General features: G+C 40.8%; 2 protein-coding genes across 4 annotated transcripts; one reads left to right on the top strand and one right to left on the bottom strand.

Moving 5' to 3' along the window:
• The first annotated feature begins 267 nt into the window (after window positions 1–267).
• Window positions 268–3,194, top strand: pcbd1 (pterin-4 alpha-carbinolamine dehydratase/dimerization cofactor of hepatocyte nuclear factor 1 alpha). Its single transcript, XM_037123835.1, has 4 exons — window positions 268–419; window positions 1,224–1,355; window positions 1,459–1,539; window positions 2,727–3,194. Exons 1-4 carry the CDS (start codon window positions 417–419, stop codon window positions 2,817–2,819), a joined length of 309 nt encoding a protein of 102 aa, XP_036979730.1. The 5' UTR covers window positions 268–416; the 3' UTR covers window positions 2,820–3,194.
• A 45-nt stretch (window positions 3,195–3,239) lies between these two features.
• On the bottom strand, window positions 3,240–15,099 carry sgpl1 (sphingosine-1-phosphate lyase 1). 3 transcript variants are annotated; one of them, XM_037123834.1, is made up of 14 exons: window positions 14,861–15,099; window positions 11,264–11,429; window positions 10,599–10,666; window positions 10,080–10,227; window positions 9,848–9,927; window positions 9,513–9,641; window positions 9,320–9,408; window positions 9,035–9,143; window positions 8,853–8,951; window positions 8,619–8,765; window positions 8,096–8,334; window positions 7,845–7,991; window positions 7,620–7,741; window positions 3,240–5,724 (listed from the first exon to the last, which is right to left on the bottom strand). In XM_037123834.1, the coding sequence occupies exons 1-14, from the start codon at window positions 14,870–14,872 to the stop codon at window positions 5,663–5,665; spliced, it is 1,617 nt and encodes a 538-aa protein (XP_036979729.1). In that variant the 5' UTR covers window positions 14,873–15,099; the 3' UTR covers window positions 3,240–5,662. The 3 variants fall into 3 exon arrangements, with proteins under 3 accessions (XP_036979729.1, XP_036979727.1, XP_036979728.1); XM_037123832.1 differs by having other exon boundaries at window positions 3,240–5,877; window positions 7,621–7,741; window positions 14,861–15,096; XM_037123833.1 differs by lacking the exon at window positions 14,861–15,099 and adding an exon at window positions 12,518–14,774 and having other exon boundaries at window positions 3,240–5,877; window positions 7,621–7,741.
• Between the last annotated feature and the right edge of the window lie 383 nt (window positions 15,100–15,482).

Below are 15,482 nucleotides of genomic sequence, written 5' to 3'. Positions count from 1 at the left end.
AATCTGCTGTCCTGTTGAACAGAGACGTCATTAACAGCAGGCTATTATTCTGAAGTTTGAGTTCATGTATAATGTGTCTGCATATATGACTTAAGATAGACTATAATCCTTTCATCCCACAGCAAACACTGCTGCACCGGCCCTTTTCTTGTTGAGCCCTGCTACAATAGCTGGCCTCAAGCATGCCTCGTGCAACAGATGACAGTTTATGATTAAACCCGTGCTGACAGGAGGCTGAGTAACCTATCAGCAGTGAGGATTTCTGCTCAGGCTTCTGCGGGGGCAGCTAAGTGGGACCTACGGCTCGTGTGTCGGATTCATTCCAGTTGCTCTCACTGGCTGCCACAGCAGATTTTCCTCTGTGCAACAGGGAGCTGGAGCTGAACCTCCTCTGTGCATGAAAACACTCTGCAAACATGGTGAGTACACAACCTCTCTACAGTGTGTGTCCAGTGTGTCACACAGGCCTGCTTACTGCCTCACACACACACACCTGTTGATGTTTAGTCACTCTCATAGTCTAAGAGTCCACTGGATAATGATGTATTACAGGTGTCCAGGGAGAATTAAAACAAGGTCTCATATGTGACAGCATGATTTTGCAGCTAGAAGAACGACATGAGCTTTGTGTGTGTGTGTGTGTGTGTGTGTGTGTGTGTGTGTGTGTGTGTGTGTGTGTGTGTGTGTGTGTGTGTGTGTGTGTGTGTGTGTGTGTGTGTTAAGCCGCTGGTTGTAATAAATAGGCGAGGTTTAAGCCAGTGGGTATTGTCTGTGTGCTCCACTGATTGAGCAGATTAGAGCGTTGCTATGATACCAGTTGATGTCATCGCTCTGGCGGTGACATCTGTTTGTTCTTTTGCTTTTTTAACCATGAGCACTCATGTGGACAAAGCCTTCTAAAGTCCCCTCTTGGTTGCGCAATAAAGTCAGACACCTACTTGGGGAGTGTTATGAAATGTTGACAGGGCAGTCTAAATTTCAGGGGTCATGAATGAGTCCATGTGACCCCGCATCATGTGTCGAGATTATAACTGAGTGACCGAGCGGGGGTCCCACCCCCACCCACAACCACCAAATACCTTTGGACCAGCTATTTTTTTTAAAGCAGCAACGCAGCCTCTCATTGTTTCCAGATGGGATCCTGTGCAACCAATCACAGTTTGTGTTTGTGAAGCTGCCCCTCTCAGATCTGCTGTAACATTACCTCTGCTCTGTCCCGCCAGGCTGGTAAAATTCAGGGTCTGACTGAGGAGGAGAGAGCCCACCTACTCCCCCTGCTACGCAACGCTCAGTGGGTGGAGGTCGTGGGACAGGACGCCATTTACAAAGAGTTTATTTTTAAGGACTTCAATCAGGTTCTTACTTTATCACAACATCACACTTAACTCTGCAGAACTACTGTATGTTATATATAAATGTGGGAGTGTGATTTTATGATATGATGCTGTTTTCTTTCAGGCTTTTGGTTTCATGTCCAGAGTGGCTTTACAAGCTGAGAAGATGGACCATCATCCTGAGTGGTTCAATGTCTATAATAAGGTATAAAAGTCATTAAAAAGGACATTATGATCCTCAGTTCTATAAACAGTTAATACGTCACATCTAGACTGACTCTTTCCTGAAAAAGATTACAGAAATAGATGGGTTATTGTTACATTGCAGATTACAACCAACTGAATATCCCTCGTGTCACCCTACCCTATGGGTGGCTGCTAAAAATGCAAAAAGCTGCTACTGTAGAAACATGGCGGACTCTTTGGAAAAGGACGTGCTCCCTCTGTAGATATGAAAAGCTCATTCTAATGCTACAAACACAAAACAATTCCAAGTTTCAGAAAACACACTAGTGAAAATATAATTATGAATGTCTGACAATAGATCTGCCCAAATCCCGCACACTGGGCCTAAAGCAGCTATCCTCCAAACAATGGTGTGAAAAGTGGTAGGGCTATGGGTTTCAGTGTCTTTCAGCTTATTGTTTGAATTTTACAGCCTGCAACTTTAATTCTGGCTTCCAGACAAAGCTTGCAGTTGCTTTCAGCTTAAAGCTTTGATGAACTCTCTGGACACTACCAGTCCAGCTGATAGGCATATTTGGCAACTAGCTTGTTTGCATAGTGGAGTATTTAGCAGCTAATGAGCCAGGCCCAGATATTTCTATCAGGAGGTGGTGGTGACTGAGTCAAAGCTAAAATGAAGTGAATATTAGGTTATTCACCAGGTGAATCAATCAATGAAGATTGAAAATATTTAATGGGTTCTGGTCAAGAAGTCTAACTACTCCTACGCCTCCTCATAAGTGAGGCATATAGTGTAAATTCAGTTTTTGAATGGAACTTTAGTATATCTTCTGCCTACACTTTATTTTTTTAAGAAAAAAAATGTAATATGTACTTTTTAACTGACATTTCAGTTGATGTCGATGGAAAATCTGAACTGACATTTCAACTGTCACTGCAGCTACCTCCAGCGCTCAGCTTTCAACCGTTTTATCACAAAAACATCAAATGACACTTTGAGTGCTTTAAAGGTCTTCACCTCAGCTGACACATCAGCTGCTTTTATCTTTTAAACTCCAATTTGTTGCACATGGAGGCAGGGAAAGAGGCATTATCTTCAGGCTTAACACTCAAATTTACTGAACTTAACTGATGTCTGTTCTAGTCACAAGGTGTCATGCTCACGGTTTTTTTTCTTCTCTGCTCCATTGTCCATTGTTCCTTCAGGTTCAGATCACTCTCAGCACACATGACTGTGGGGGGTTGTCCCAGCGCGACATCACTTTGGCCACCTTCATTGACCAGGCATCACTGATGTGAACAACACACATTAACAGTCATTCTGGAAGTCAGTCTTTCATTTCATTCCACTGAGAGGAAAATGTCTGGGGATGTGACCTGTAATTCCAAAGAATATGAACCAATTACTTTCAACGCATTGTGTATAATGTAGCTGTAGGTGAAAGGGTCCAATGTCTTTAAAAAATGTTGATGTTTTTTGTTTTGCGCTTGGTGAATAAATGAGATTACAGGCCAAAGATAAGTAGTTAAAATCATGTTTACACATTAAAGTCATTTAAATAACGCCTCAGCCACTATTCAACTTGTTTATGTCCTTCTGTCAAAATTAGTGCCTTCTGTGCCAAATGTTTTTGTACTGTACCGTAATGTAGTAAATGTTACTTCTCCATCAAACTGTTTTTGTCTTAACTGAAAAATGACCCAAAAAGATTGCTCTCATCAGACTGAATGCATTTTATTGAAAACACAACAACATAGACATCTGCTGTGGTCAGCGAAGAGTGCAACTGTGTCAACTGCTCTAAGTGGGTTAACAGCGTTTACTATGCATCATTTTCTAAAAAAGAAGCAGCAGGTGCTTCCTAACTTAAAATACATTCGCTAAACAAGGATGCAGTCTGACATGAACAGAGATTAAACAAAAATCTTTAAACTTTTTACATTCAGAGCCTCGCATGATGACAGTGTACAGTAGTGGTGGATAATAGTCATAAAGGAAACATGAAAGATAATGCAATCCAGTACTAAAATTAAACATTTTAAGACTGACGTAAGGATGTCATTTGATTGCATTATACTTGAAGGTCAACGTCCAACCTGTGTATGTCTGAAAGGCCAGTGGACCTTCAATTATGCCACTGTTATGGAGCCAATTCCCTGAGGAAAATCTGCTATGACATCATGAGTTCAAACCTCTGAAGGCACAGAGGTGAACGCTCATTATTGCTACATAATGTCACCAAACCTACAACAACACAGACCAGGATAAATTTTCTCTGCAGACCTGCAAGAGTGTAGTCACTTTCAGATAATATCTAAAGAGGGATAAGACAGATAATTTTTAAATCAAAGGAGACTTTTTTGGGTCATTCAATCATCACGATTTTTACAAATGGGATGGATCATTATTGGCAAAGTCGCTTTTTTTGCATGGGCTCCCACACCCTGTAGGGCAACGTATTTAAGGATGAATGGACAAATGATGATGATCGTTTGTGGGGGTGTTGCATCCTCTTTCTTTGATGCAACAAAAAAAATCCCCCGCACATGAAAGACCCTACATACATTCACACCTAATCTCTTTAAACTTGAAAACACAAGTCACAAAACAGACTCACAAATTAGAGTGATTAATAAAACACCCAGTGGTCACACAATTGGTTAAATTACTCTAACAAGGCTGATGCTATCATGCTATGCTTCTAATGATTTACCTCTTAAACAGTAATAGAGAATTCCCCTTCATTTCACTTCATAAAAAGGAAAAGTTACGTATTGCACAGACATGGAAATAATTTCATGGAAACACACAATTTCAACAAGCAATGTTAGGAAAGAAAGAAAAGAATGATAAAAGGTCCTTTTGGTGTTAGAATATGTGTCATTAAGTTGTCAACCTGTTAGTTAATGTGTAAATATCCTGCTGAATGGATATTTAACTGAATATATCCATTTATCAGACTGAGAAGGGAATGAGTCCTTCCAAGGAAAACCTCCATCACAGTGACTCTATTTTCTTTCAGTTTCAGTGTCTAATAACACTTCGAGTACAGTCAAATACCTAAACAATGTAAAGCTAATAATGTCAGAAATGGCTGCCCTGTTAGAATGTGTTTCAATGGATGAATAAATGATATTTGCATTGAGTACAGACTGAGGTAGATTGAATTAGGAGACAAAATATTAAAACAAAGTGGTACACAGGTGACTTTAAAGGAAATATTAAGTTATAGACCAGGGTTGGAATTCAGTCTTCAGTCCAGTCTGTTAAAGGATGTTACACTTTTTCATGTGTTTCAGCTACTGCATGAAAAAAAGAAGCCCTTTTTCTTTTTTGTAAAACAAACAACAAAATAACCATAAGTCCGAAAGCCACTTTCAAGATATTCATGCCCAAGTTGCAACTTCTCCCAATTTAAATCTAAAGATAATTAAATGGAATATTAATGGAAATAAAATCTCCCACAATGCTATTCATTCTCCCCTCTGCCTACTAATCCAAACACTTCGATGGAACACGAATGCAGACGTAAAACTAAATGAATGTCATCAAGTGCTGACAAGGACATGCACGATCATGCTTACAGACAAACTTCTACCACTACATCAGAATTGCAGTTTCAAGTGATTTACAGATTAACCTGATATGCTCCTGTCAGGGCTTTGCAGTGCTTTTACAGTATAAATGCTGTTTTCCAGAGAACTAGTACATGATAACACCTTCGACAGGCTTCCACATGTAAAGCCGGTCGAGAGCAGTACGTCACGTGCCATGCTAGAGGGCAGCACAGCGCTTCTAACAAGCTTTCAGTGGTCTGTGTTTCTGCTGATTCATCACAGAGTGAAGCATGCTGAAATGTTATGACAAAAAAGATTATGACAGATGTATTCATTTAAAGAAAGCTAAAATTGAAATGGACTTTTTAAACAGACAAACAAAAAAAAAAACACACACAAACTTACACACATCCACTACATTGATAACAAAAAATTAAAAGACTAAAACATGTTTGGAACCAGTCATTTCTTCTCTCACACCACTCTGGGCTTATTCAAATGACGATGGCTTGTGCTTCAAAGATCTTTGCAGATGTTTTTTTCCAAATGCTGTACGTATGCAAGATAAGGCAACCATTGAGCGATTAACTCTGGGAGGAGGCAAGCGTGTTCCTCTGCGTGCGACAGGTTCGGGCTGGGATGGCCCAGTCCTGCTTCAGTGGGCTTTGCCGTTACCGTTCATGTGGCTGTTGTTTGACTTGGCCACCTCAGTGCTGTAGAGACAGTCCAGGAAACCTTGGGAGATCTCCGTCACCATGGATCTGTCTGGGATGGACTGGGCCATGCCGTAGATCGCTCCCTGAAGCACCAGGAAGACATGAGTGAGTTTACACCAGTAATAAAATAAATCACACACTTGTATCTTTGAACACAACAAAATTATCAGACCGTAGTGTTCAGAACATTTGAGGAAGTGTTTGATTATTTACTTTTCTCGGCCCAACCACTCACAACCCTGTCTTGACTACTTGAGCTTCTGTTACTGTTCTGCTCCTACATCTCCCAACAACCCCTAGAGAGCAGATTTTTTTCTTAGCTGTATATGGAGAGGTTGGCACAGAGGTTTTCAAAGTCTGACACTCACACCCCTGCCCCTGAGACAAAATGGAGTAATACTGAATCTAAAAATATGTGCATTAAGTCTGTGTATTCAAATCTTAGTGCCTTTTATAGCAGAAATTGTAGCAACTGGGCTCAAATGGTCTTAAAGTATCTTAATGTCCTCTGTAGATTATGTGTCTAAGTCTCTGCAGCAGCTCCAGCTGCAGACTGTGTTGATCATAACTTCCTGTTGTTTTTAGAGCACTGCACCTATTTATTTCACCTTATAGCACCTTTACCTCTTTTCTCTCCCGCCGCAAACCCCTGCAACCATCTTGTACCTACCAGGGGGATTTTGAGTCTGAAAACCCTCTCTGTTAGCCTACTGCATTTTTTTCAGTTAACAGGAGGTAAAGGAAAACAGAGTGAAGAACTCTGCATGGAAGACAAAACCTGACTAAAATTGTCAAATAAATAATTTTAAAAAATATACATACATACATACACAAAGACATTGAAAACAAACTTTTTGCGCATTATTAGTATTTTAGTGTAATCTCAGGGCGTATTTCCCAGTAGGATTTAACTATGTTCCGCTTTTGTTTTCATTTCTATTATTAAAGTGAAGGTGATACATAATTCATGGGTGTGCCCTAAACCAACCTGACTTGTGCAAAGCAGGTTTGTGCCAGTTGGGTGGAGTTTCCACTACTTAAAAACGCACAGCTGCTCATGCAGTTCGTAATGATTTGAGTCGATGACAAAAACAAAATGCCACGTGTATCAACAGCGTAGTAAACAGTAGAGCCTGGTCAACATATTTCACATGGTCTGTAACACTGCAGTACAAATAGATATTGTACCGTCTCACACTTGCCTGTATTTACTAACTGTTGAAAGATTAGATTTACGTTTGGCCTTAAATATAGATGAGAGTTAAATTACAGCATTTTAGACAATGTAATTTTCTAAATGCGTGTTTCTCTATAAGTAACTTGCAGGGTGTAATACAAGTTTTGTCATTGTGGTAGAACATTTTAGACATAAAAATTTTAAATTAAGTATTGACATGGTTGGTTAACCTTAAAGACCTCAACATTCTTCACATTTCACACTTAATCTAAGGAGGCTTCAAGTGTTTAGAGGTAAAAATAAGATGGAGAACTTGTTCCCATGGTAGGTAACCAAGGGTTACACACATTGTGTCCTTTCGTCAAGTTTTACCAAGGTCTTCTTTGTCGTCAGATTAGTGTTGCGGGAAACTTAAATCCTCCATCCTCCTAGGGATGTGCTGCTTCTGTTCTGTTCTGTTCTACAAAATAAGACCTAAAACTAAATTAGTACTTATTCTGTAATAGCATAGCCACTTGTTTAGTGCTGCAGTGTCCTTGTATATTGGGATGATAAAACAGACAAACACTTTTAAAAGACTTGTGTTCTATTCAAATCTTTTGCTGTATATTCAGTGAATTAATGCAAAGTTTAAGCACAACTAGCTCACCATTCCTGTGGTCTTCTCTTTGGGGTTCTTCATGATGATGGCAACCTGTTCTTGGACATCACGGATGAACCGGTCAGCGACACCCGGCCGCGTGTGCAGAACTGTGCAACAGATGTGGATGCTGGGAGCAAGAGGATCATACACTTGTTACACTCTTGACTAATCATAAATTCTACAATTTTGTTTGGATGAAAATGATTGTTACTATTTTTTTTTGGCAATACCTGGATGGGTACTGCAGTGTGTTCAAATTCCAGCCCTTTGTCGTCAGTGCGTTAGACAGGCGGAAAATATCAAAAACATCTGAGCCTATTGCCACCACCGACACCTCTGGATCTCCAAACACAGTCACGCTTTTTATCTTGCGTATTCTGTCGATAATAAAAATAACAAATGATTGGTGATAAGATAAATGATATATGAAATCAAAATTCCCGAGCTCTGCTTTCATGTCAACAAGTGTGAAGTGTCTTACTCTGCTTTGATTTTGCGTGCTGTGCTAATGATCTTCTTGGTTGCGTCGATGTATCCATTCTCTCCCATGTGCATCATAGTGGCCCAGCAGGCAGCGATGATTCCTCCTGGCCTGGAGCCAGCAACAGAGGGCGAGGCGTAGATTCCCCCCTGCCAGTCTGGAGCTACAAAGTACTGGTAGTGACGGTACTTTTTATCACTGTAGAGGATCACTGAAGAACCTTTGGGGGCGTAACCGTACTGGAGAGGAATGTAGAAACACATGAACACACAGTTCACAGTACAGGGTTAAAATACAATGAAAATACAGCCTAAAGCCTGTTCAAATAAAACACTGAACGTTAAATTCCATGATTATTACCTTAAACGAAGTACAATGTCTATTTCCAGGATTTTTTTATTCGGTACAGCTTTTATAAAATCTTGTCTATTTGTTCTTTTGGTTAAGGGAAGATCATAACAGTGAGAAAAGAGTAAGTTGGTGAGCTTTAAAGATCTGAAGGGAATAAATAGCCACTCCTTACCTTGTGGGTGTCTGCAGAAATGCTGGTAACACCTTTTAACCTGAAGTCAAACGGGGCGAGTTTGTAACCAGCCTTGGCCATGAAGACAATGAGAAAACCTCCCAGACAGGCATCCACATGCAGCGGGAGGTTGTAACGTAGAGCCAGCTGGAATAGAGGGAAAGTTTTAGAGATTTGACTTCCCCCTTTTCATTTCAGAACATATTCATAGTGGAAAAATGTTTCACTTCTAACCTCTGAAACTTCCTCAACGGGATCCATGATTCCATGAGGAAACTGAGGCGCTGAGCACACGAGCATGGCGGTGTTCTTGGTGATGGCTCTCTTCATTGCCTTCAAAGAGAAGAAACAACATAAATAACAACTAACTTCTAAGAGTAGCAGTCAATTAGCTACTATGTGCACTGCATATTCACCTTCACGTCGACTTTCATAGTTTTTTTGTCCAGGGGAATGTGAATGAGCTTCATCCCAAAGTAATGTGCTGCTTTGTCAAAGGCTGCATGGACGCTTACAGGAGCAAGACTGAAAAAAAAACCACAAACATGTTAGAACTTCTGTGGAAAACACAAGTCAAGAATAAACTTTAAGTCTTGCACAAGTTTGCTATGAAATTTGAATAAAATACTTGAAGACATGTGACAATTTTAAGTAGACAAATGGCTGAAACTATTCTTCAACATTAATAAAGCTCCTCTTACATTTCGGGGTATTTGACACCTCGTTCATACGCCATGTCTCTGTAAGCCTTGCAGGCCATCAGGATGCTCTCAGTTCCCCCTGAAGTAACCTGGAAAAAAAGACAGAAAGTTGTTTCGGTTAAATCAGTCAATGCTTTATGTCATTCCATCCTTAACGTATACAATGTGTGTGCCAACGTCTATGATAACTTACTGTGCCACAAGAGTTAGGTCCACCATGGAAGAGTGTGCAAGACATTCTGACAACCTCTGCCTCCATCTTTCTTACACCAGGGAAGATGTCCGGGTGAAGCGGGTTGCTCCATGCAAAATCTCCATATACCTGGCAACAAAAAAAATAAAGATCGGCATTAAACAAAAAATATCAGCCACCTCAGATTTCTAAATTCTGACATACACATGACACATTAGACCTTAAAAAGGCAAAAACAGGAGTTGTTGGTCCAATGTATTAACATTCAACCTTGACAATTGGTGCTTGGAATGCCAAAGTCCAGAACATAGAGAGAGATTTACAAAGATGCAAACCTTCACCAGAAGCTTGGTCAGTGTTTCATCGCCCCAGTAGACTGCACCTGAAACACATCCGTTCTCCCACTGCACCTCATCTGCAATGACAGAAATCTCTGTTTTTTCTCAAAGAAAGATGAAGGAAAAAGCCACCAGCTTTCTCAAAATTAACGTGGACTGGAAATAGTTTTTCAGACAGTCAGCTTTACGGATAATGAACCCTGAAGCTCGGGAATGAATGATGACTTACTCAGAGTCTCGTACTCTCTGATTTTATCCAGCACTTGGCTCTGAGAGAGGCCTTTAGAGGGCAGCTGTTTAGTGTAGCTCATCCCCTCCTTCAGAGTGCAGAGACTGGCAGACATGTCATCCAAAGCCTTGTTGAGCTGGCTCTGAATCTGTTATAAAGAGAGGACGAAGTTCATTTATGGGCATCGACTCTCTCTGCAGTAAAAACAACAGTAAAGCATATCATTCCTTAAAACGAGTGAATGTGAAGTAACTGTGTTTCAGACTGAACGCGACAACAATGTCCACCAGCAACACTTTTGCTACAGTTTTGATAAAATCTGAAAGTGACCAGAAGTAACCGACTGTTATCACCAGTGCATGATGTTAAGTGTGCCAAAGGTCTGAACCACCACCCCCTCCCCCCTCCCTGCAGCATGCTTTACTCAGTCATCCGAGAATGACTCATAAGAGCCTCAGACTGTACAATCAGTGCACATCTGCTAAGAAAAGAGGGAAGAGATTCACCACTGATACGTACCTTCCCCCCAACAAAGGGTATTTTTCTGATGAGTCGAAAGCACTGCTTCTTGATTCGGGACTTGAGACCTATTAGCCAGAAACACAAAGGCAACAGCTGTGGTGAGAAGTTTGGCACGCATGCAACCACAAACATTAAACAGCTGACTATGACCCATAATCACATGTCGAGACAAGACGTGGCTTATGAAATCTGGAGCCGTATTCACAAATCTTTTAATTGTGATCATGTTTTCCTACTCGTTTCCTTAAAGAAGCCTCACTCTGACCAACTTTCAGAGCTGAAGTCAGACGGGTGGAGCTGATCTTGCTGCTAAGGAATTCAGCCACTGATTGATTGATAGCATATCTAGAAAGACTTGTTGATTGAAGGAATTTTCTTAGTCAAACAGACAGGAGAAACAAGTAGTCAGGCTACAAGGGAAATCCAGGAAGCTATTCACTTTCTTTGCTCAGACCACATTTTGAAACACCAAACAAAAGATTTGCAGAGGTCAAACCTCATGTAAGAAGCTCAGAGAATATGACAGAAAATTAAACACACACATTATTAAACCAACTGAAAGTGACTCTTAGGGTTTTGTGAACATGGCTTCCATGTGTTAGCACCTGATTTAGTTCCCAGCAGGTCTACTTTCTACCCATGCATCACGTGTGAAAGATTACTTTCATGCTGGAAGAGGAAGCCTTTGATCCAGACTGCTCCCAGCGTGGTGATGAAAGTGGCTCCGATGATCTGCCATGGCTCCAGTTCCGCGCAGCGGGAGTTGACCTGTCGCCGGCCCTCCTCCAGGTACACCAGGAGCATCTCCTTATACACTTCCAAGGCACTCTGGACACACGGACACATGCATCTGTTACTATATGTGAAGGTTGTTTTGGATTCACTAAATATTTTACAGGTGCAGAACATCATTTTAACGCCATGATTTTTGCTTTTCACTTATGCAGTATGTTGGATTTTTGGGTTTTGTGTCAATCAGCACACATCATTTATGTCATAACTGCAAAAAAATCCACACAACCTTACGTCACTGCAAATATATCTGTTGATACATCTTTTCTCGTGACTAAAGAAATAAGGGGAAGTGATGACTTTAAACCCTGTGATGCTGAAAGTTAGTCATCATTTGCCTCCGTCATGACCATTTGATTTTAGAATTACATTTCAAGGAATTTATGAGAAATATTTGAGAATCAGAAATGCCGTACTTCAATTGCTCTTATGTATTCATGAGCAGACATATGGACATTAAATAATATTATATTATCTCATGAAATACTGTAACTCAAACACTAAATCTTGATGTGCAATATATTATTCATTCAGTCACTCTAATTGCATCATTGTAAATGCCATGCTGATCATTCAACATCTAGAGTCTAAGTGAACAACAGACTAGAATAGTTAAAAATGAGTGAATTGCCCCGAAATTCCTTAAAAAACATGCCTTGGATTTCAAAACACTGACTGACTCAAACAATGCACTCTTTAGGGGAAGATTAGCTTTGCAACTAGTTACTTCAAAAAGTAACTTTTTAAAGAGGCTTTGTCCAGTTCTAGAACACAGATACCCAACATGTTGAAGTTAAAAATGTTTAGAGGAACAATTATTTTCACTGTCCATAAATCTGACAATGATTTTCTAGATTGAAAAATTAGTTGTTTGGCCTATAAAATGTCAGACAATTGTGGAAAATGTTGATCAATGTCTTACATTGTCCATAACTTAAAGATATTGAGTTTTCTGTCACCGAGGAGTAAAGAAAATATTCACATTCAAGAAGCTGTAATCAGAAAATCTTTACCCAACTATTAACTATCATTATTAAGTAATATTAATGTATATTACTGCTGGTTAGTGGTCTGTTTTGTTGCTATATAACCCAATTTCAGAAATCACAAATTAAAGCACTTACATCAGAAGACATTGTCAGACCCACAGAGAAGCTCCCACACTAATACTGTCAGCAGGTTTTCAGACGGTCGTCTCTTGGTTCTCCAGGTGAGTGTGAGAAAAAAAATGCTTGGAGCTAAATAGATCACTCTCACCCGACTCCACCCACGTACCAGACTGCCAATAACACATCCAGCCAGCTGATGGGATGTTTTGCAATCAATCAGGATCAGACAAGACAGGAAGTGGCCTTGCATATAGACAGAACTATCAGAATCAGAATCACAATCAGAATACTTTATCAAACCCCTGGGGGAAATTGTTTTTGTTCCAGATGCTCTGTGCAAAGTAGAAAACGAAATGTAGCATGAATGGAAACAAGAGATAAAGATAAGGATATAAATAAAAAAAAAGTAAAGTAGACAATATACAAATGATACTATACATCTAGCAAGTTTGATCACTGATAAATGTTGAGATATATGAGATATGTTCTGAATGCTGATCCACAGGTGCCGCAAAATTATCTTTTTCATTATCTGTCCTGAGTTGTGCTTTTATGACAACAGGCTGATAGCAAGAGGGCTTGTTTCTCCATCTGAGGCACAATCACATGGAGGAAAGCTTAAGGTTCAATGATAATATCTTGAGTAATTCCAGACTAGTCTTCCTGAAATAACCCTCCCAATTAAGATACTGTCTTAATTATGTCTGAATGTTTCTCAGTCATGGTCTCCACCTGAAAGAATGTGAGTTGTTGTTTCGACCTCATCGATCAGACCACCATCCGCTAACAGTGAAAATTCAAAACGTAAAGAGTTTGATGCTTAGAAAATCAAGTTTTTTGTTGTGAATGCAAATTAAGTGGAGGACTGTCAGTGAGCCACAGGTGTCCGCCCCCTGCCCAGGCTGCAGCTGTCATACCTGCCTGTCTGGATCGCGTGTTCTTGTACAGGTTTAGCCAGACTGGCTGCACAAGGCAGAGTGGGAAGCAATGGAAAAAATAAGACGTGAATGTGTGTAGACTGGGAGGCTGGGAGTTTTAATAATAATGTCTATATCTAAATGTAGAGTAAAGGTGTAAAGCCTATCAGCGACTGTGCCACGTATTGGTCATAAAGACAAGATTAAATTGTGTTATCTAACATGTGTGCAAAGGCCAAGATACAGGCCTCTTTCGGTTATCCAACACATTTTCTGTCCACCCACACTTCTTCCAAACCATTCAGTTGTAACGCTGCCTCAGGAAAACTTATACAGACTTCACACAAAGACTTGGAGACTAGCAGCATTGTCCGACTCATTGTCGAGCAGTGGACGCCCATTCCTTTGCTCCCCTTTATTCAGCATTTGACTATTCTGTAAGGAGAGCTTTTGTTGTCTCTGAGGGGAGGTCATGTTCTCATGGAAATGTACTGGGGCGTGTGTGTCGGCTGCTCCTGGATACATCAAGGGAAAACACACTATGAGCGCACGCACGACATCACCGTGACTTGTTGTCAAATACAGATCCAGAAATCATTCAAGAGGGGGATAATTACAGCTGTGGGATGTTGTCCTCAGAGAGGACATCCCTGACATGAGCTGACATTTAGGCCCAAAATCAAAATCAAGCTGTTAAGAGTCACTTCTTCTTTCTCTTCCTGAATTTGACCTGAGGGAGTCCAGACTGTGACAGACACCGTTTGGAGAGTGATTCTGCATTGACAGCAGATCTATATATTGTCAGACATGCAGCTGCCCTCTAGTGCTGGCTCCTCTGCCTGATGTCTGCTATCAGCAAAACTTGATTCTGCTCCTTTAAGGAAAATCCCACAAATCTCAACAGCTCTCTAGCGGCCGGACTAAGAGTAGTGCTTTGTTTAAAACTTCCTGCAGCTTTATGTTGGACAGAACAGGATCTCTAATTTTGAACAGTGGGTGCTACAGTAAACAATGGGAAGGGGGCTCGAGCACACAGCAGGCACCTCGTCAAAGACAAAAGCAGGTTTTGACTTAATGGTAGCATAACAGGAATCTATACACACTTTCTTTACTGTCTTATTATGTGTATGAAAACATACTAAGGCTCATTTCATGTAAAGTGTCTCATATCAGGGGCCATGGTATTGATGTAAGTTGAATGTTTGTTTGAAAACACGCCATTTATTTGTAACACAAGGCTTTAATAACGAGAGTCACTGTCAGACACACTGTTTGTGGACTTGGAGCATCCCTGAGAGCAAAACAAGTCGGCTCATTAGCTCTCTTCACTATTGATAAACAACTCTTCTCCTCATCGAGCGTCTTGTAACGGCACTGCCACCGTCCTATGTTTAATGTGGGGGAGAGAAACATAAAGAGACTAAAGTGAAGCGACACCTACCCAGTAATCCATGTTGTCGAGGTAGCTCTCGCCGAAAGCCCTATTTTCTCGTCTGCTACTCGGGAAAGTCACCTCCAGCAGCCTGCTCTGAGTCTTCGGCTCTCATCTACATGCTACTATCAAACACAGCAGCAAGCTAGCCCCGACTCAGGAAGTAGCTAACAAGCTCACACAGCTGCGCGCGGCCCGAGCAGCAGCGGATCTGACGTTGCTGTGGATTGGTCCGACCGCGTGAGAACATGGCGTCCGTGTGACGCAGGTGATGTGTAGATCTGCGGTGTGTGAGCGCGGAGCGCCGCGCGGTTTCACACCCACCACTGGGTGAGTTAGCAAAGACCTGGTGCCGCGTTTAAATGCTGTCGTATAATCCAACTTCGAGGCATTTCATTGCCCTCACTCAAAACAATAAGTTAAACATGGCTCATAGCCAGGATTTTAGAAATACTGAGGTGAAGCCGAGCCAGGGACTTTACCTTGAAAACAACAGCATCATCTATTTTTGGAACTACATAGAACAATTCAGTACCTGGCAGTTTCTCGTAGAGATGTTGATCTTGAATTCTTCAAAAACAGTGCAATCATATTCAAAGCAAGACTGAATTGACAATAAATAACAATAAAT

This window comes from Acanthopagrus latus, chromosome 15 (assembly GCF_904848185.1).
Source record: "Acanthopagrus latus isolate v.2019 chromosome 15, fAcaLat1.1, whole genome shotgun sequence".
Taxonomy (NCBI): domain Eukaryota; kingdom Metazoa; phylum Chordata; class Actinopteri; order Spariformes; family Sparidae; genus Acanthopagrus; species Acanthopagrus latus.
This window is presented reverse-complemented; position numbering and strand designations above follow the sequence as displayed.